At 34.6% G+C, this 22459-nt stretch overlaps 1 protein-coding gene and 1 non-coding gene across 2 annotated transcripts in view; both read left to right on the top strand.

The window, feature by feature from the left end:
- The window catches only part of LOC142352004 (uncharacterized), a 174955-nt gene that overhangs the window by 122188 nt on the left and 30308 nt on the right, over positions 1 to 22459 (top strand). Inside the window, exon 4 of the mRNA XM_075404320.1 lies at positions 882 to 1022. Within this exon, the coding sequence (XP_075260435.1) occupies positions 882 to 1022 (141 nt within the window). The remainder of the gene's footprint in view (positions 1 to 881; positions 1023 to 22459) is intronic.
- Positions 22051 to 22122, top strand: Trnam-cau (transfer RNA methionine (anticodon CAU)). The gene has a single exon. It is a non-coding gene; the product is annotated as a tRNA-Met (tRNA).

Below are 22459 nucleotides of genomic sequence, written 5' to 3'. Positions count from 1 at the left end.
GGCTTTTCTTTTTGAAAAACATTACACGCACAATATAGCGACTCTATTCGTAGAATATAGGAAAAGAAATTGAAAAATTTTCGTCGCACCAAAGTAGCCGAAGGTTTTCAGAAGGTCAATTTACTAGGGAACATATGGTTTAAGATCGAGAAAATTTATTGGGCCATTGCCATATTTTTGACATATAGAATTGACATTTCAATTCTGTATTTTCACACTTGCCACATATGACAATGTCACTTTTTATCGGGGAAAATTATCAACAAATCGGGGAAAATTTTTATCGGGGAAAGTTAATGTCACTTTTATACATGAAGGAAAGTTACCAACGAAAAAATTCGGATAAAGGTTTTATATATTTATGGATGCAATTCAAAACTTTTGAACCCCTATAAGTCCTTCAAAATAGCCAATTTCGAACACTGTAGTAAATAAAATGAACACTCGTGGGGTTTTTTAGAGACAACACTTTGAACCTTCAACGATATGTATATCAATTGAACAAAGTGGACTGAACAAAAAACCCAGGTGAGCCTAGAGAATTTCTCTCAATCACCCTTTTATACAACAAGATGGGTAGCTTGAACAAACAAAGTTTGCCGATAACCTTTACCGCGTCTAGTCCAATTTTTTTGTGAATAACTTTATGCATCAGCTTTTTGGAGGAGCTTTCAGAGTTCTGCTTATCTTACACCCTTTTATATAAAACAAACTAGTTTGGATACAGGCAAATTTTGGCTGACAATTTTGAAATATGACTCCCCAGATTTTTTTTTTTTGGGGGGGGGCGGGGGGGATTGAACTTAAAGAAGATTGAGTAAGAAGTGCTAATTAATCTACCAGTTTCTCAGGTTGCAAGCGTTTGTGCTGCTTAATTCTAGAAATTAACGAGTGTGCATGTGGATATGACTTGTGTGCTCAGAACTGCACTGATTTGGATCCAGCGGTGTCCATCAACGCGTCAGCATACGAGTGCTCTTGTCTCACTGGATATGTGCTTTCCAATCTTTATAATTGCGACGGTGGGTTCTCATGTACTATGTGCGAGTATGAACTCTATAAGAGGCTATGATACCCTCTATATGATACAATATATTACATACCCAGACCTGAGTCGCATGATATTTCAGTACTGAATCATAAAAATCTCATTAAAATTTTTACTATGGCCAGAGTTATGATCATGGTACTTCATAGACATTTAATAGTAAAATTCATGATAAAATTCTGAAATTAATATGAACATAATGAACTTCGCTTCTGTGTTCACCACGGACATAATGAATTTTTTATCTGTTTTTGAACTGCCCTAGTCATTGACCATTGCAGTTCTGATAAGATCTTACAAGATTCTTATCAGTACTACATATCTTGTAAGTGCTTATAAGATGGAGCATATTTTGTAAGATCTTGTAAGACATTGCATATCTTGTAAGATCTTACAAGACAAATTGAATCTTGTAAGAGGTAAGTATCGTCTTTTAAGATCTTGCAAGATATGTTTTTATCTTATAAGAATATTGTGTGTCTTATAAGATTTTATTATGATCATACAAGATCTGCTTTAATCTTAGCAGAATATTGTGTGTCTTATAAGATCCTTATAAGATCTTGCCAGTTGTTACTATTCTTAGGAACTCCTATAAGATTAAAACATATCTTATAAAAATCTTATAAGATCGTACGAGTTTTCACAACTCTCATAAGATCTTATAAGTTCAGAGTAAATCTTGTAATTCTCTTATACAATCTTACAAGACTGATGCATTAACTTGTAAGGCCAGATAAGAATCTTATAAGATCTTATAAGATTTACAATGGTCAATGACTAGAGTGAACAGAAAAAAATGCCATCAACTGGGACTTGAGAAAAAACTCGATAGGCAATTCCAATTACTAATTCACCAAAATTATGGTTATATGAAGGGGGCACATGGAAATTAAAAAGTATCATCTACTGTAATAATGAATACTGCATTTCTATAGTGCAGTTCTAAATTTTTCCTGCAAATACTTGGCTAGCAAAGTACCCTTAGGTCACTCTTATTCATACTGAATCCCCGAAACAAATTTCAAGTCTTGATCAGTACTTGACAGTGAAAAACAAGTCTTGAATTGATGAATCAGCACCGATCACGTCTTATCTCAAGTGAAGACATGTCAAGACTTGTCAAGTCTAAGTCAAGTCCTGGCCAAGACTTGGCAGGTCTTCAGTCAAGTCCTGGCGAAGACTTGGCAAATCTTGATTCAAGTCCTGACAAATACTTGACAAGTATTGATTATTGCGCTCTTAAGAAAATTATTTTTTTTAAGAAAAAATTATTTACAATTGATGCATTACAAAATTAGCAAAAAGTGGGTAAAAAATTTTTTGGCAGAAAGTTATCACTCTGATCAAGCCAATTCTGAATTGAGCATATACCAACTTAAAATGTCCCATATATTCACTTCGAACCCAAATTTTTTCAATTTGCAGAAAAAAGGGTGCATGACTTGTATGTTTGGGCGATATCAGAATTTCTTTCATTCTCTGTCAAGTGATTTTTGTGGAAGTGCTCGCGTTGTCATGTGCATCTTTTTTTGCTTTGGAGAATTTTTAGGCATCCCATTTTAAGTGGCCGCCTTCTTCTTTCTTTACGAAACGAAAGCAAACCAACAAAAAAACAGTGCTCAAAACTTGACCAAAGGTTAGTCAAGTCTTGGCCAAGAGTTGTATAAGACTTGTCAAGTATTGGCCAAGACTTGCATAAAACTTGTCAAGTCTTAGCCAAGACTTGACTCAAGAATCGCCAACACTTAAGACTTGATTTAAGAGGTGTCAAGTCTAACAACTGACCTGGTCAGCGCTCTGATACAGTACTGATCCAGAGAAATTTGAAATGGGTTTTCCATTTGTAAGTGCCGCTGTTTGCCCACAGAATTCTTTTTTTACTGCTAAGTACTTCTAAGTGAACTAGGAATCAAAGATATTAACTTCTCAGCTGTCAACCGACTTTAAGAACTCAGCATGTACCTCATGGATCTCCACGGCTTAAAATCTGTTCATTTTCACACTTCCGTAGAAAACCAACTGAAAAATTATGATAATCCAACTGTTAACCTTCAAGAGTTGGTTTTTGTCAGTTGATTTGTTATTCTTCAATAAAAGAACTGGGTCGGTCTCTGCTTTTCTTCGGTTATTTCATTTCTTTTCCAAACGGCATGCTCATGAGTTCAGAAGATCTTAAATCTCCCATATTAACATCAAGAAAGCTATTAAAAGGCTTCAAACTCATCGATACGGAATTCACGGTATCATGCGTCGCTGCTTTTTCAGCAGTCAATCGAACCATACTTTTCGGCCGAAATAGACTCAGTACTCGTTTCCAGTTCTCCTTCTCTTGAGTTCGTTTTCTGGGGCAATTAATAATTTAAGTTCTTGCAGTGTCAAATTTTTATAGCGAGAAAAAAATCTGGTGTCATTTGCAATTGTGGCATGACGGTTTTTTCCAGCCCTCTCGGAATTGCTCCGAGATCCGTTTCGTATGTTTTGTCTGCGTTTTAACTTCTTCGGGTTCTTTTCATCACATTCATTGAAACAAGCACGTACAAGTTTTAGAATGCCCGATCTTAACAGTGCCGGATTTTAGAATGCTAGATCTTCCTTTATACAGCGCCAGATCTTATGGTACTAAAACAAGTTAAAACGTGAGTAGTAATATAGTGAGCTACACTCCCCGGGGGGGGGGGGGGGGGGGTGAGGTCCCCCATGTATTAAGATAGGGTATAGCGTATTTTCCGGGATTTGGGTCCTCCCTAACGTATTAAGATAGGGAATGAATTAGCATGTATTAAGATTAGGTATAGCGGCGTTAATGTATTAAGATAGGGTATAGCCGCCATGTATTAAGATTAGTTATAGCCGGCGACATGTATTAAGATTATGCGCCGACATGTATTAAGATTAGTAATAGCCGCCGACATGTATTAAGATTAGTAATAGCCGCCGACATGTATTAAGATTAGTAATAGCCGCCGACATGTATTAAGATTAGTAATAGCCGCCGACATGTATTAAGATTAGTAATAGCCGCCGACATGTATTAAGATTAGTAATAGCCGCCGACATGTATTAAGATTAGTTATAGCCGCCACCATGTATTAAGAGTAGTATAGTCGGTGCAAATGTGGGGGGTAGGTTCGGAGACGCTCCTGATAGGCTGAAATTTTGAGGGGAAAATATCAATGTTTGTGTAGTTATTAAGTGTTTACTTGAGAACAATAGAATTGGCGTGGGTAATTATTTGCTGTAATTATGTGAGGGGTAATTATGTGACAGGTTGAATTTTGTTTACAACTTTTATGTTATTAAATTGTGAAATTAATTGGTGGGGGTTTTCAATTACCCTAGTTATCTGAGGGGTAATTATGTGACATGTTGAATTTTTGTTTAATTTTAGGTCAATTGCAAAGATTGTTCCCCTAATTGTTTGAATCAATTGTGTAACAAATGTCTTTTGCGCGCTCATTAATTGGAAAAAATTCAATGATAGAAAAAAAATGAATTAAAATTGTATAAAATTACAGACACAGTATAAATGTAATAGAGAATACTAAAGAATTGTGCTATAGTAAAAGGATTTAAGTTATATGTTGAGTGGTGCTGTATGAATACCGTCAGACTGAACAATGCGCTTAGGGTAGAAATAGGACAGTCCCTTCTTTGTCTGCTCATACGTAGCAACACAATGGTTTATTGTTCTGAACCCTCTATTTGTTGAAGTGAGATTGATAATTTCATCCATCACACGTCGATATTTCTCCATCGGTCCATCTCCGTTCTCTTCTAGTGTTCTTTTATTGAGACCTTTACTGCTGAACTTGTATTTGTCAGACTGTGCATCGTAGCAACAATAAGTTTTGCTACAAAGACAAATCATTTCCGTACATCTGAATTCTTCCTTGAAAAGTCCTGGTTCCCGTTTATCATGCTTCTTATGCTTAGAACAACATGTTCTAGGGAAGAAATGTTGAATAGCATCTGCTTGGAAAGAGTCGTTACAGTCCTGCTTTCTCAATGCTTCCCATTCTTGTTTTTTAGCAGGTCGAATACAATCATACAAATTCTCATGAGCTAAGGCTAAATAGAGGGAATCTGTATCCATCTCTAACTCCTCGAATTTATCCACGTCGCAAAATCTGTCAAAGAAGTTATAGTAGAGCTCCAACATACGTAATTTAGCGTACTGAAGTATGAAGAATCCAACTATTATAGGTTCGCGGTGTTCAATTTTTGATTTTGCTAGCTCAACTTCGTAAAGCTCTTTTGAGACATTGTTCAACCGCTTAAACATTTTCCCATTGATTGCTTTGTGCGTCTTCTCATCGTTCAAATATTTGGTTTCTGTATGTTTGCTTCTGTCCATAATCTGATAACCGTAAGAGCTATTACCCAATAATTTCATAGTCTCAGCAACAACGCTGGAATCAGGATTTTCATCTCCACCTCTTCTAGCGTCTACCACTGACTGTACAAAGGTGTTGAAACATTTGCGCGGCGTGTACTGTACAAATCTATAAATTCTTGTACATTTCAGACCGAGGCTGATGTAGAAATTTAGTAGGGGAGTAATAATTGTTCCATTTTCCAGATTGAAACTTGAAATTAGCATTCGCTGAGGTTGCTTCAGTAAGTTGTTTTCGACAGCGTAATCTCTCATATAATCCCCAATATCAGCTCGACTAACGTTGAAATTTTTAAAAATAGGCGGGAAATTCGAAAACTTGTACTTCAAACCTGTGGGAACTTCCAAATCACATTGTACGTATCCAAACATCTCCCCATCTCTTATTTTAGCTAGTAAAGACTCTTGCTTCAAAGGTAATTTGAAAGGAAAGTTCTTTCTCACGTGATTTCTGACATTTTCTTCTTCTTTAACACTTTCCCACCATTTACACTCCCAGATTTCAACAATCTTATATCCTTTACTTTTTAAGTAATCTCTTCTCAATTCATCATGTTCTCTTTTTCTAATCCCTCTCTGTGTTTCCTCTTCCGAGAGACTTGCTTTAGCTTCCTGACAAGGACAGAAATGAAAGTAACAACCCATGGCTTCAAACACCGTATTACAATGTGTGCAAAATCCGTCTACGCTAAAACAATCAATCTTCTTCTGTTTTCCGGTTGTGTAGTAGCTCTCAATTTTACATTCGGCACGTTGTGATTGAAGATATGACATAACCATGTTCTCAAATGTTCGAGATCTGTTTGTTCGAGCCCTGAATTTTTGAGAATCTGTATCAAATTCCCATCGAGTGTAAAGTCCAGTGGGCATTTCTTGACACATTGAAAAGGGATAGAGTTGGCTAGCGTCAATACCTACGATAGACTTGCAAAGGTTTTCGGAGTTTCGTATGAAGGTCTGATCAACTACTGCTTTTCTAGTAAAAACAATAGATGGACCACCAGTCATATCCTCACGTATTTTGTTATGTAAATCTTTGTCAGCTTCAACAAATGGAAAAAACTTGTGGTTTGTTGACTTGTGAAGACAGATATTAGCCAAGTTCGGAAGTGTACATCCAAGTTTTAACATATCGATACCCTTGTTGTGATAAAACTCCATCATTTTTTGCATTGCCTCCAGTGTTGGAACAACATCCTTGTTGTTGTACCACTTGACAAAATCTCTGAATGTAGCCATTTTTTCTTGCTCCCAGACCACTTTCAGGTAATTGTAATTGTCAATTCCAGATGGAGGAACATTTTTCAACCTCAACTTTTTTAATGACTGTTGTTGAGAAAATCCACTGTTAAGCAATTTAGTGAAATCAGTAAATTCCTTCTCCAGTGGATTATAGTTTCTCAGTTTGCTAAAGAAACGGTCGTAAGGGGGGAGAAAAGTTGCATCGAGCTTTTCGGGAGAGTCAAACCACTCATAGGGGAAGAATCCTTTGGTCTCATCTGTCTTGTATGCTTTAAGGAAAGAATCAAGTGATGTAGCTCCACCGAGAAAGTTGAGGATATCGAGAAATTGTACATCACCAAACTTAAGAGAAACAAAGTGATTTGCTTTTTTAATAACAGTAGGTTGAATGTCGCGCTCATGAATAAGATAGGGTAGGAGATAGGACTTAATGAGATTTAAATCATATTTTCCACTATTGAATCCGAACACAGGTAAAGTGTTCACATAACGCTCAAAGTGCTGCTGTAAGTCCAAAAGCTGGTTTTTCTGCATTTGGAGAAATTGCGTAGACATATCAGCTTCATCATCTTCTTCGGTACGTTCATCTTCACACTCAAATGCTGAAGCGTTTTGATCCTTTCTTTTAATTAAATTTTCGCCAATTGCGTTAACTCGTGCTCTGATTACTGCTTCAATAGAGGAAAACTTTGTCCACATTTCAGTTTTACTTTTGTTTGCTAAGTCTTCAATAGCTTCAACAAAAGATATAATGAGAGCTTTCGGATCTTTATCGCATAGGAAGACAGGTTCATCAATTAAATTGGAGGAAATAGAGACAGAGATTGGTTCATGCTTTCCAATCCAAGTGGTTGTGTTTGTATCTTTTAATTGGTCGGAGGGTACACATATCGATTCAAAGTCAAAAATAGCCAAGTTCTTGAACAATTTTTGATCATCGTTGTAGGAAATTCCAAATCCGTCAAGCTTATCAAATAAGGTCTCGCGCAGTGTATACACACTCTTTGGGTAAATATGCTGTACTCTATCTTTACACGTTTTAACATGGCGGTTGAAATTTCCCGCTTTCTGAATGAACGTATCGCAACTGGGACAACGGAATCGTTTAAAGAATGTGTTGATATCATCTACATAGCATATGTGGTTGTTGTAACGTAATAAATTAATATTTTTCTCATACATTTCAATACTTCTCCTCGCAAGTTCACCAACAAAATCTCCATCTACAATGTCAATATCGTAAATAAATATGTTGTGCTTTATCGCATTTTCAACAAATACAAGATGATCGATCGATACCCCTCTGAAATTGATTGCGTCTTGTCCAGATTCGTGGAGGAATGCACTAAACAAATTTTTTGCATTGATCTCAAGCTCCGATGATCCATATAAGTGAACAGCTATAGCTCGGAATAAGCAAAGATAATCTTTGTAAGTCTCACCATAGCCATTCGATACGAGACAATTCACATCTGGTCGTCTGAGTAACTGTTCAGGAAGAACAGCATCGATACATCCCATTGGAATGGATTTTAGGAGAGCGCAAAATATTGTTACATTTGTAGTCAGAGCAAATCGCCATTTTGTATTCTCCCGCTCCTGAGCACACGTCTCCACTAAATCCATCTTTTCAATCCTGTCCTGAAGAGAGACTAAGTCTCCTTTGGAACAGAGTAGATGAGATTTCTCGAAGAAAGTGTTGTTCTCGTGAGCGTAGAAGTATCGATACTCGTCCGTATCCACATTTCTTAATATAAATCCTAGAGCTAAGTTGACTTTGGCTGCACAGTTGAGTTTTTCGAATACTTCTTTCAACTTTTTATTAATTTCATGAGGATCGAGCTGGGACAGCTTGAAGTTGAACACTTGATGTCTTCCATTTTCCATCTCAGTATCGTCAAAAAAGTGCTGGCAAGCACTAAGTTCTTGTTGTAGCTGCTCGTTGTCCTTTTCTAGCTCCTCTGATTCTAGAACTTCTTTAAGCTTTTCACTCGATTTTGTTCCAACTTTTGTTGAAGTTCCATGCTTTCTCCTCTTGTGTTGTTGAAGAGAATAGAAACTCGGAAACTCCTCCAAGCATACAGTACACATAGTGCTTAGCTTTGTATCCTTAGGAGCGTGATGTTTAGCAATGTGGTAATTCATGTCTTCTTTCTTCTTTGTACTGAAATGTGGACATTTGGGACAAAATAGAGTCCCACTATCACAAGACTGCTTGTGCCTTGCCATATTCTTCTTCACCACCATTTTGTTGCACTTTGTGCATTTCACTGGGAGATTTCTATCGAGAGAAGGCATTGTTTTGGTACAAGATGAAACAAATTCGGGTATTGTGACGAGCAACTAATTGTGACAATAACAAAGTGAGAATGAAAGAAATTATTTTTGTACATTTAGGGAACGCAGCTATGACGCATCACTCCATATATGGAAATTTATCATTTCCATTTTAAGAAGCTTGTTGTCATAACCGAACATTCTAGAACATAATGAATAAACCAATCAGATTCTTCCATTTACAAATACCTTTAATAATTAAGAACATTCTTTTTAAATGTGTGAATTCATTCCTTGGAGTAAACTAAAAAATAGCAAATCATTCTTATATATCTTCTTAATCATTTCTTTTACATTTTATATAAGTTTTCATATTTCATCCAGCCATAATCCAAAAACAGACTCACAACAAATTAAAACAAATTGTTCCAATCTTAACAAACTCTGTGATTCAAATTTGTGTCTATCCGCAATTGACAGAATCCGGTGCTTGCAAACAAATCTAGTCCTATTGAAAATTGAAATTAGCACATGAATGTGCTTTTACAACAATGTTAAAGATGTCGAAAACAAATATTCATCCATACTTCACGAACAAATATTTACTTTACAACTTAACGTTATTGTCTTGGAACCTCTCAACCAATCAAAATCCCGTGTTAAAGAAATTATTCTGAAGATTAACGATTTTATTTTGTGTAATTGTTTCTTAATTTTAATTTTCTTTTACATAAACAGAGTATTGCGTGAAATTTTGCTCATTTGCGAAAAATGTTAATCAAAAATCATTTACAGTTGTTGGAAAAAATATATAAGAGGAAAGAAGGAATTGCCGATGCTTACAAAGTTGACGAGATTGATGTTGATTCCTATTTTTTCTACAATTTCTTGGACATTTGCGTTCAGAATGACAGAATAATCCGATTTAGTAAAGGATTCGAATATGCAACATTTTCCATTAAAAAATTCAAATATGATGATTATATAACGAAACAATCATTTGATTTATCGTCAGAGCTACACATTAACAAGTACGAAATTTTATTTATTTTGAATTCTGTTCCCGAAATTTTAGAACAGTACAGAAATCTAGCACAAGCGAACTGTATTCCAATTCCTGACCCCATAGCAATCACTTCATCTGTACAAAGCGCGTTGTTTTTTCATTATTATACAGATTACAATTCTGAAGGAGTTAAAATTCGATTTGGAATTCGGCTCCCAAATATATATATACAAAAGTTCTGTTCCAAAAATGGAATACTTTCCGAGATTGATTTAAAATTTAACGAAGTTGAACAAATTTATCAGAGCTTAACATTTTTGGTAAATTATGTCACTTCGTTCCCAATGAGCTATCCTTATTTAGTAAACAAGTAGTCATATCATGTGATACATGTATTATTCAAAAACCATATTTGGTTTCTTTTCACGCATTGATGTTCCTGCTTCGTATACGAGCATCATTTTATAACAAATTCTTCCATATTTCGATACATTAAATGATTTCCATTTCCTGTTTCGGTTACTAACGTCAGTTTTTCTACAAAATATTTCCTTCTTTGGTTACTTTGTTCTTATTGGACGGAATTCACTATAAATAGGAGCGACAAAGTTAGACTTCATCATTCTCTTTCATTTCCTCAAAATTAATTTCACCTCTGTTCCTCATCGTTCTGCTAACTATTCTTCAAAACTTTATACAATTGAGTTCCTACATTCACATTCTTCTTATCTACAGATCCTACTTCAGTTGTAACGTTTATCTGTTTCTAACTTAGATATTCTTTTTGTCCTACTATAAAGTGAATTTTGTTGTTTTCTAACTTACTCTCTACTTGACAGTTTTCAATACGTTCATTTACAAACTGCTTTTGTTCCTAAAAAATCCACTTCTATCAACTCATCTGAACAAAATGGAGTTTACTGTGCAAAACAACAGTCTTCTGTACTCATTTTCCTTCACTGAGGAGACTGCTCGGATAAGTATTAAAGACTTATCAAACGGATTATATGAGTCTGTAATGACTTTACCCATCACTGTGTGGCATATTATTGAACACCAGCGACAACAGTTCGACACCTATCATCAGGGTCAGGTTCCAATTACGGAGAATCAGCTTGGAACTCAAGCGATGGGACACGAAGTTGCTGTTATTAGTGGGCACCACTATCCCCACGTTGCTGGGACAGAATTTCCACCTACCTACGTCGCTGGCAACATTCAATATACTTTCCCTTGGGAAGAAGGGCAAATTCCCAACTCTTGGTTCTCTAGCCCGGATGTAAATCAAGTTTTCAGTTCAGTGGAGAAGTCAGGGAATTTGCTTCAAACTGTGTCAAGCTTGATGGGAGCGAGCTAAGTGTTGATACTAGCACTTGGACATCAAATGAACAGCAGAACTTTGATCCGGCACAGTACTATGGTTCTACTGATATGTCGACTACTCCATCAATGACAACACCTTCCATAGAGGATGGAACGGCGCACAATCCAATTTTGCTGACTGATGAAAACTCAACAACTTCAATCAGCGTTCAACCAACTGATCCTCCAGTAATATTTGAACGTTCTAGACCTTTTGGGAATGAGATTCAAAACTTACCAGAGTATGTTGTGAGAACTCTGTTTGAATAGATTCGAGTTGGTACAATTTTGCAGCTTCATTTGTAATCGATCTTAACGGAAAAGTTGTATGTTGATTTATACATTTTCCTGGTGATGTATTTAAACATTCTTTATAATATAATTTTTCTCATGTGAGCTTTCTTTTCTAAACCAGTCCACAAGGATATAATCAAACAAAATTTTGAATTTTGAAACTTCGTTACAAAACTTGATATTTAACGGAAATAGCATTATCAAAACTCGACATTTAACAAAAGTTTTTGATCAAAAATTTGATATTTAAGAAAAAAAACTGAGCAGAAATTTGATTTCTAAGAAAAAAACCTGTATGAAAACTCGATTTTTAAGTTGTTATAGAAAAAAAAACTTGTCATTTTACAAATTAAAAAATCTCTTCCTTTTTTGCGTTGAATTATACCGTAAACTGGTGAAAATCAGGAAAAAATTTGCGCTTTATTGTATCCAATTGGAAACCGTTTTTTGATATTTAAACAAAAAGATTGAATGAAAACTCGACATTTAACAAAAATTTCGTTGAGAAAACTCGACTTTTATTAAAATAAATTGTTCCAAAACCCAACAGTTAACAAAAATTTTTGTGAGAAAACTCGACTTTTAAAAGAATAATTTGTTACAAAACTTGACATTTAACAGATTAGAGGTATCAATTTAAACATTTAAGAAAAAGATTGTATAAAATGAGAAATTGAATTTTCTTGATTTTTAAACCAAATATAAAACTGATATTATGTAAATAATTGTGATGCAATTACAAATTTATTACTTTCTAATTTCAAGATATAACAGAGAATTATCAATTAAGCCATGGCCGTCTAACAAACAGTCAACAATTTTTATCAATTCACCCTCATATTTTGAGTTTTTAAGAGATTGAATTCTGTCCAGAAAAGAAGATCCCATTGTTTGTGTGCTTACATTTCTTTGTTCAGCGCGTAGTAGATGTCTCTTGAACTTCTTTCTACTCAATCTTTTTTTAGACACACTAGGTAATTTCTCAACATATTTGTTCTCATAATTGTGTTGTACTGCTCTGTCTAACTGAGTAAAGACAAGTCCCGATTCTTCCAAAATATTGCCAAAAAATTGATGTTTATATAATGTATATAAACAATCAACTGTCTGATATAAATAGGAGAGATCTTCCAGTTTTTGAAGCAAGTCTCCGATGGAGAAAGAAATGAGAACAATGTGATATCGACAGGTTTTCAGGGGACAGAAACTGTTGTGTGAAGCAACAACATATTCACTTGTAAGAATATATGGTCTATAATCTTTGACAGATACAGATATAAACAACGCCTTTTCACAGAATTTTTTGTAAAAGTGTGGTAAAACCTGACACATAACTGCTGCCATTCTGTAATATTATTTAGTTCTAAAGAAATTGATTTCCTTATTTGAACTTAAATTCCAAATAAGGAAACTAATTTATTTATTAAAAATAAAACCAAATTCCAAATAAGGAAATCAACTTATAAATTATAAAGGAATTCAAATTCCAAATAAGGAAACCAATGAAATTGTTATGTGCAATTTAAAATCTCATTTGAACTATGAATCAATTCAAGAAACAGCGGATTAAGAAATTTCGATGTTTTACTTGTTCAAAATATTTTCGTCACTACTTCTCTCTAATGCAACACAGACGTGCTAAACACAAAGGCTCTTTTTCTATAATGATTCAAAAGTTTTCTTTATTGAAAATTTCTGATTAGAAATCCTTTTAAGGAAGAATTCTAAATAGACACATTTTTCTCTTCCTTTTTAGGAAATTGTGCGAAAACAATGATGTCATTAGCATAAAAGGAAATTCTGCGTTGTAGAGGCCCTTAATTTTTTAAGCAAATCATTTAATCAACTTCTCGCAGCTTACTCAAGTTACGTAAATGTCTCTCTCCAAAGTATCTCCTTGTTACTCGAGCGCTCCATCAATGTTTACAGATTCACAACCTAAATTGGGTACTGATTCCGTCCCATTTTATATTGACTTTGGTTCTCATCCAAACAGATTTGGGAGATTTACTGTGTCCCAAATATTTAGAAATGGACAAAATTACTCGGAACCAACTTTTCAAGTCTTTAAAAAAGATAAATGTGGAACATTTGAAAAGTACCAACAACTGAGAATTGGAGATTACGAATTCAAGAAATTTTGTCTTCTGAAGAACGATCTGCTGAATGGAGACTGGGAAATTCGAGACAATCCAGCTCAATTTGAGAAGAACCCAAAAATGGAAGACGTGCTGCAACAATGTCACAAAGCAAGAGAGATCAGCATTGGAAAAAATCGAAGACTCTACGTTACCTTTATACAGTACGTTCAGGACAATCCAGCTTCAGTTTATGTCCAGATCCGACTATTTTGTCGCAAAGAGAGCAATGAGTTCAAGCAAGTGACTTACGTCAGCTATAAAATGGAAGAATTCAAGGAACTTATTGAAAATCTTAAAGACTTCTCTAATATTGAACAATGTACATTTCAATAACTACTGCTGCGCAATATTATGATGTGTTTTTTATATTGAATGATGAATAGTTGGTGATTATATGTATTTGACTTTCAGTAAACATTTTTTCATTTGAAACTTTTTTCTTCTTAGAATGAGTTGGGATATTGGATGCTCTAGAAACATTTTCTTAAGTCTCAGAGATAAATCAAAAGTTTTTCACGTCAGGTTACATCACGAGCTTAAAAGGTATTCATATACAGTTCTTGAAGCGCAAAATTTTCCCAATTTGGATAATTTAGACGTAGAGTCCCAAATTTCTGAATTCAAGTGGGTTATTCATAATGGGCTGCGCAGAACAACTCTAACATATCGTTCTGACAAACAAGAAATTTCCATTTCTCAACATCGCTGGAACGGATATCAGTGGAGTTTTCTTACAAAGATTGATTTGAAAAAAGAGGAGTATAAAAATCTAGTAGATCATCTACCAACACTTCTTTCCTATATAGAAAATTACAAAAAGACTTGCATTATTTTGGACGAAACAACTCAGAGTTAATGAATATTGTTACTCTGGTAAACATTTTCAATTGTTACGGAAGCATACTTTCAATGTTCCCTACGAACGAAAAACGTAAAAACTGTTTTCTCGCAGCGTGTAAAATTTGGGACCGAAATGTCGATTTGGACGAAATTGATCAAAAGTTTCCTCACGGAGGAAGAATTGGATATGGAAACTCTCTTTTGGACTTTTTCTTAGCTAGATCAAAAATTTTTCGTCTACATGCAATTTTACATGATTCTGCTGGAGCTGTGAAAACAACAACAGACGAAGGACCAGGTTATTGTTACATGCTGCCGCAATTACCCAGCTCCTGTCTTCTAGGTCATATAACTGGATTATTCTTTTGTCTCTACATCAAAGTTTGTCATCCTCATATTTTTAAAATACTAGATTGTTAATCATTTGTCAATTATCTCAGCTAAAAAGAGGATGACTCTCGTTGTGTTTGATATTGAGTGCTTGGAGGGAACAGTTGTCAAGGAGCTGGGAATTTTCAAGGACGGAATTGTGTTAGGATATACATTCCTCCCACCGAATGACTACAAGCCAACATTTCAAGCAAAGTGGAACACAAAGAATTTACATGGAATAAACTGGAATAATGGAAAAGTTGATTACTCAGATCTTCCAACCATAATTCATCAACATTGTTCTCCTACAACCGAATACTTTGCCAAAGGATTCGAGAAATGTAAAATCCTATCCAATTATTTGTGTAAGGATGTGGAAAATTTGGACGATTTTGGATGTCCAAAAGCCTCTAAGTTGATTTCCAACGAAGATACAATCTGGGAATGTAGTAACTACCCCTACCGACACAAGAAAACATTACACTGTGCAGAGAAGAAAGCTTATGCTTATGGAACTTGGGTTCTTAATTTTTTTGACAAAATTTAATATTTGTAAAAATTTTTATATACTTTGATTGTAATGTATCATATTGTCTTTTAATTAATTTTTAAAATCATTTTTTTCGCCTACAAAACATAGAAAAGTTGCTTCAAAAATGAGAAAGTTGAACAAATTTTGTCCTAGCGTTACACAGTTATTCTTCATTTCAATTCTGTCGTTTTTCTTAATTTTGAATTTATTCTCCTTTTTTATGCTTTCTGTTATTAATTCCTGTGAAGAGACAGTGTTTTGGCTGTCGCTGTTGTTTGTTTCTTTTTTATGTTTAGAAGCTTATCTCATTTTTTTTATTTATTTACATCACAATTCAGTTGAAACATTTTCTCTATCGTCTCAATGATTACGTTTAAATGACTGAGCATACAGATAAAGGATTAAATTTGGGTAATTTTGTCTTTGATGATAATAATCAGGAACGACAATCATGGAAATGTTTTGGACAGACTTGTAATAGGTCTCTAGTCGTTTTTCTGTCCCAATTTTTTGTTATACTCGTAATTCTGGTCTGTTGTATAGTACGAATAACATTGGCTACAACGTGTGAAGAAACAACAGTTTGGATTGCAATCCTTTCTAGTACAGTTGGTTATATTTTACCTTCACCTAAATTATGAACAAGATAATTTCCACAAAAGAACGAATTTTTATTTCATTGGTTGGTCCAAGCGGATCTGGGAAATCTCATCCTATACATGAATGGTTAACAATTGGAACTTTTCAACCAGAGTTCGACAAAATTTACTACTTCTATCAACATTATCCATCTCTTTATGGTTTAATGTCTAAAGATGTTAAAAATATTGAGTTCATAGAAGGAGTTGACTTTGAGTTTATTCAAAACCTCCCAAATAACGGAACAAAGTATCTGTTAATTTTTGACGACTCTTGTGAGGAGATTTCCAGCTCTAAAGATTTCGTTGAAATTGCAACAGCTGGAAGACATAAAGGACTCAGCACAATATACATCAAACACAATTTATTTCATCAGAGTAGATTAGGAAAAGATATAGAGTTACAAAATACTCATATCGTCTTGTTCCAATCTCCTAGAGATGTACTGCAAATAAACACTCTGAGCCAACAGTTGGGATTAGGTTCACAATTAAAAGATTGGTATACCAAAGCAACTTCTATTCCTTATGGTCATTTACTTATTGATTTAACTCCCAAAACAGTCGACTCTCTTCGATTTTGTACAAATAGTGGATCGATTCCTTCAATTTTTTCCCTCCACAACATAAACAGCAGACCACTTTTTTGAGTGATGAGCACACAACATCTCTCTACTCTGACAACGTTCCAAAGTTATTCCCGGAACTTCAAAAGAACTTACCTAAAAAATTTTCCGAAAGAATTTATTCAGTTCCTAAACGAGTGCATCGTAAACATGCTCAGAGGAGAACTACAAGATATTCAAAAACGAGACGTAAAAAAGTATCAAGACGAAATTCATCAGCTTATTCTAAAAAGAACTGGAATAAATAAAAGGAGAGCAATTTTAAGTTCAAGGAAAGGAATAGAACTTATATCAATTCTAACTCCATCTATCATTAACCGTCTTTCTTGAAATGGAACAGTTTGTTTTGATTCCTCAACAGCTTTACGAACAAAAATTCAAATTACATGTGTATAAATTGGACGAGAGTGAGGAAAAAGTTAACTTCGTTCCACAAAATTTAGATTCTCTTCACAAGGACATCACCACTAACACAAAATCATTCAAAAACGAGTCAGTTGTAGATCAAATACTCAAATGTCCTCGAATCAAGCTGTCCCTCAGTGACTCCATTTTACTGGATGGAAGAGATACAAATGTAGCATTTACCGATTTTATTTACGCATTGAAGAGAAAAAATATTGCATTTCCTGATATATATTACACAATACTTGATGCTACAGGGATAAGTCCGAGCAAAATTGTAAACAAGGATGCCAAAAGCAAAGACAGAGGGAGTTGGATCCCTTTCAAAATCTGAAAAAGCGAAACTTCAACGATAATACAAAGAAGGAAAAGCAGCATTTGGATCGGTTAGAAATCTTCAAAAAGCGAGCGGTTTATCAAGAGGCAAGGTTATTTCCTTTCTCCACACTAAAAATTCCTATACAAAATACCGTCAAGCAAATCGACATTTTAGACGATTACCTGCATTTGCAAAGCGGATAAATGAAATTTGGTGTCTTGATTTAGCTTTTTTGGACAAATTGTCAGAGTTTAATAACGGAGTAAAGTATCTATTAATCTGCGTTGATGTATTTTCTCGTTTTGTCCGTGTTCAACCAATGAAATCAAAGTATTCTACAGATGCTGTAGCAGCTTTCAAAAAAGTGCTACGAAAAAACAACATCCCACAAAAAGTATGGGTTGATCAAGGAACAGAGTTTGGTGGCGAATTTCGGAAATTTTGTGGAGAAAAGAAAATTAAAATTTATTCAACGAGAAGTGAAACAAAAGCTGCCGTAGCTGAGAGAGCTATCAGATCTTTGAAAAACATTATTTATCGCTTCATGGAAGAAAACGGGCATAAGTACCTTGTAAAAATGGGATCTTTCCTAAATACAATGAATAGTAGAGTAAATAGATCTACAGGTAAAGCTCCAAAAGAGGTAAAAAACAAAGACTTTTTATCAATTTTTTACAAAAATCCGATCAGACAATACAAAAAACCTCGGTTTAAAGTAGGGGATAAAGTACGAATTTCGAAATACGATATTCCTTTTAGAAAAGGATACAAGTCACAGTTCACGAGTGAAATCTTTGAAATTGTTAAGATTGCTACGTACAAACCTCCAACATACAACCTCAAGGGAGAGCAGGGTGATGAAATACTAGGAAAATTTTATGAACAAGAGCTCTCAAAGTGTATCATTTAGTGATGAACTCTTTTACGGTAGAGCTGGTTTCCAACGCATCCTTTGATTGTTATCCAAATAATACATTGAGTTCTTTTACCAATTTCCTTCCCGAACAGATTAACCTTGAAGGAGAATAGGAGGTGGCAATAACCGAACTATCATATCCATCTTTGTACCAGAATATTACAGATGGAAAATTTTTCTATCTAGATGCTGCAACTCCAGATACAAAACCTTCCGATTATTATACAATTGATGCAGGACTATATCCATCAATATCTGATATTGTGAACGAAATGAACAAACAAATTCAGGAAAGAGAAAAGTATGAGAAAACCCCAATCAAATTAAAAGTCAACAGAATTACACAGAGAATATCCCTAAGCCTTCCTAATGAAAACTCGTTACTAGTTATCTTCAGTACTGATCTCTGTCACGTATTTGGGTGTGAGGAAGCTGTTTACGGAATGGGTGTTTTTATGAGTGGTGCTGGACCACATTTTCCTAAATTTCCCTATGATATTGTTCGAATTCATACTCTCATGATATACAGTGATATTGTTGAATACAATATTGTAGGTGATACAAAAGCCGCGCTTTTGAGATGTATTCCGTTTATTTCTAAAATTAAGAATGGAGACATAATATCTACTGGACAATATATGAATTATCAAAACTTCCCAAATCTACAATTTAAAAAAATTCTTAAAAATTCTTTCCACAGCATTAAACTTGAGCTCCGCGACTCATACGGTGAAAAAGTTCCCTTCAATTCAGTAGGTGTAACAAGAGCTGTATTGATGTTCAGAAGAGCTTCAGACAATCATTTTTAAAATTAAGTTTACAAAAAATGGTTGCAGACAGTGATTTACCGTATTTTCGTGGTTATTCAAGACAAAGGGGAAGAGGATTTGGAGCTTTAGCACAAACAATTGGGAGAACTGCAATTCCTTTTTTGAGACGATATGTTGTACCAGCAGCTAAAAGAGTTGGTGCTGACTTGATTGAATTAGCTGCGCCAGAAATCGGAAATGTATTAGCTGGAAGGAAAAAGTTCAAATCTGCAGCCACAGATGTTGGAAAGAAAACTTTACGTAAACAACTAGGAGGAGGAAAACCTAGAAAACGACGTATTATTCGAAAACGCTCGCCAAAAATCAGTCGACGTCGTCGAACTAGGAGGGATATTTTTACCAAACTAAAATGAATACCAGATCAACAAATGACAGTAATTTCCGTTATGGACACTTTACAAATTCTTGCTTGGAGATTTTTGACAAAATTCCGGTTTTGGAACCAATTGAATCATCCCATATTCAAGAAGTTTATCCCAGCACTTCATTGGATGAAAGCAGCATTGAATTTGAATTTGAAACAGATAGAAGTATTTATCTCGATATCAGAGATATTCATTTACAAATTAAAGTTGGATTACAAAAGGGAAGATTATTTGACGATTTCATGAAAAAAGAGGAGCATGGAAAACCAGATATGGGTATGACTTTCACTGATGATGATTTACAATATTTGACTCATGTCAACAACTTGTTACACTCTCTTTTCTCCAACTGCGAAGTGTATTTGAACAATCAACAAGTGTACAACTCTAACGGACTCTATGGCCACAAAGCTCTGATATCCAATGAATTCAATGCTTCTACAATGAATAATGAAGGAATTTTGGCTTGTCATGGATACGAATTTGAGAAAGATCCTAGTGATTATGAAAAAAGTCCGTTCATAGATAGGGAAGAAGAGCTTTTGTTGAAAGATGGGGTTACCTTATATGGTAAACTTGCAATCGACTTATTTCAATGTGAAAAATTATTACTTCCAAATACAAAAATTAGACTCAAATTGATTCGAGCGAGACCAAATTTTTACATGATTTCCTACAATCCACATGTTTCCCTTAGAGTTCTTGTCTGTTCACTTTTTACGAGACGTGTTGTCGTTAATGAGGTCTATCACCAGACAATCAAGTATCAACTAACACATCAACCAGCTTGCTATAATTTTATGGAGACAATTGCGCGAACATTTATTATTCCTTCTGGACAAAATCAATTTATTCAGGAAAATGTTTTCAATAATGCCCCAATCAGACGAATTGCAATAGCAATGAACACTAATTCAGCATTCACCGGACATTTTCAAGAAAATCCTTTTCATTATCGAAAGTTTGGACTGCGGGAGCTGAGAATTGTTCGAGGGGGGAGAGCTGTTGTCTCAATTGATACAACCAACAATTGTAGAGCTTATGTTACAACAATGAAGGCAATGAACTTCAACGAAGAAATTCCTGCGTTACCGAATGATTTCTTCACAGATCATTATGTGCTTGTATTCGATCTCACATCACTTCAAGATGCTGGTGAAAATGTTCATTATCCTGAACTCAGTGGGGAAAGTCTTCGTTTAGAAATGTTCTTTGAACGTCCGCTAACCAATGTTACCGAGTTAATTGTTCTCGGAGAACGAATCTCAACAGTTAAAATTGATCAGTTTGGAACAGTTGCTAAGAATGTCTGAAGAACTCTGCATTAATCAAGATTTTTTAATTTTCTTCTCAATTTTTTATGGTTTTTATATTATTGCCTTCTGCGTTGGAACATTTGTTGGATATGTACTTTCATCGCCCAGTTGCAACCCTTTCCACACTATAATATCAAGATAGGGAATGGATGAAAATTGGGGTAGACCTACTCCAAACTTATATGTATACCTTATTTGTGCAGTATTCCTGGGACTTTTAATCATCATTATTATCTTTCATCCCGATGTCACAGGTAATAGTGAAGACAGAGTAAGTAAATCTACAGGAGATCTGATACGTAAAATTCCCCAATCTAAAGATTGTTGCTTTATTGAAAAGAACGAATCATTTCAACTTGATTGTAATGTGAGAAATCCCTGTTCAAACGGAGCTTGCGAATTGAAACAGAAGATTATTTGTCATGGATAATCAATCTCTTCAACAAATTATTGAACGCATTCCTGAGCTAAAATTCAAATACATTGGATCGTTTCCAGCAGATTTCACTCCAAAGTTACCCAAATTCAGCTTTGCAATCATTAACACTGCTTCGAGTAAAGAAGTCGGTGAACATTGGATATTGATTGCTCGACTCAACAGAAGTTACTATTATGCGGATTCTCTGGCTCGATCAGTAACACATTACAAATTTTTAGGTAAAAAGTACCAAAAAATAATACATCGACCACTTCAGAAGATGCAAAATTTGTGTGGATTCTACGCAATTTTTGCAGCATTTCAACTATTTAAGTTTTTCCAAACCAACTTGAACAATATTCATGATGTACACGTGTTAAATTTTATAAGTAACTATATGTAGTAGTGTTCATTTTGGTATTTAGTAAGCTGAAGTTAATAAAGTCGATAGTATATGTTTCTCGTAACTGTTTCTCGTGGGTTTTCTAAACTTTTTTTATCGAACTTTATTAACCACTCGGCTAAGTGTACCTTAATGTTCATTGAAATTTATACAATTTATTGTAAATGATTGAGTAATTTTGTATTTTGATGCTCATAATTTGTACTGTGTCTGTCATTTTATACTATTTTAATTCATTTTTTTCTTTTATTTAACATCTTTTTTCAAATAATGTACAAAAAATAATGCATATATGCATGTAATTAGCAAGATGGCGCAGTGGGAGCGCGCTGGGCCCATAACCCAGAGGACGGTAGATCAAAACTACCTCTTGCTATCTTGACTTTTTCCAATTAATGAGCGCGCAAAAGACATTTGTTACACAATTGATTCAAACAATTAGGGGAACAATCTTTGCAATTGACCTAAAATTTGTAAACAAAAATTCAACATGTCACATAATTACCCCTCAGATAACTAGGGTAATTGAAAACCCCCACCAATTAATTTCACAATTTAATAACATAAAATTTGTAAACAAAATTCAACCTGTCACATAATTACCCCTCACATAATTACAGCAATTAATTACCCACGCCAATTCTATTGTTCTCACGTAATCACTTAATAACTACACAAACATTGATATTTTCCCCTCAAAATTTCAGCCTATC

Source organism: Convolutriloba macropyga, chromosome 13 (genome assembly GCF_964194025.1).
Source record: "Convolutriloba macropyga chromosome 13, txConMacr16.3, whole genome shotgun sequence".
NCBI lineage: Eukaryota > Metazoa > Xenacoelomorpha > Acoela > Convolutidae > Convolutriloba > Convolutriloba macropyga.
Note: the sequence above shows the minus strand (reverse complement) of the source record. Positions and strands in the feature narration are given on the sequence as shown.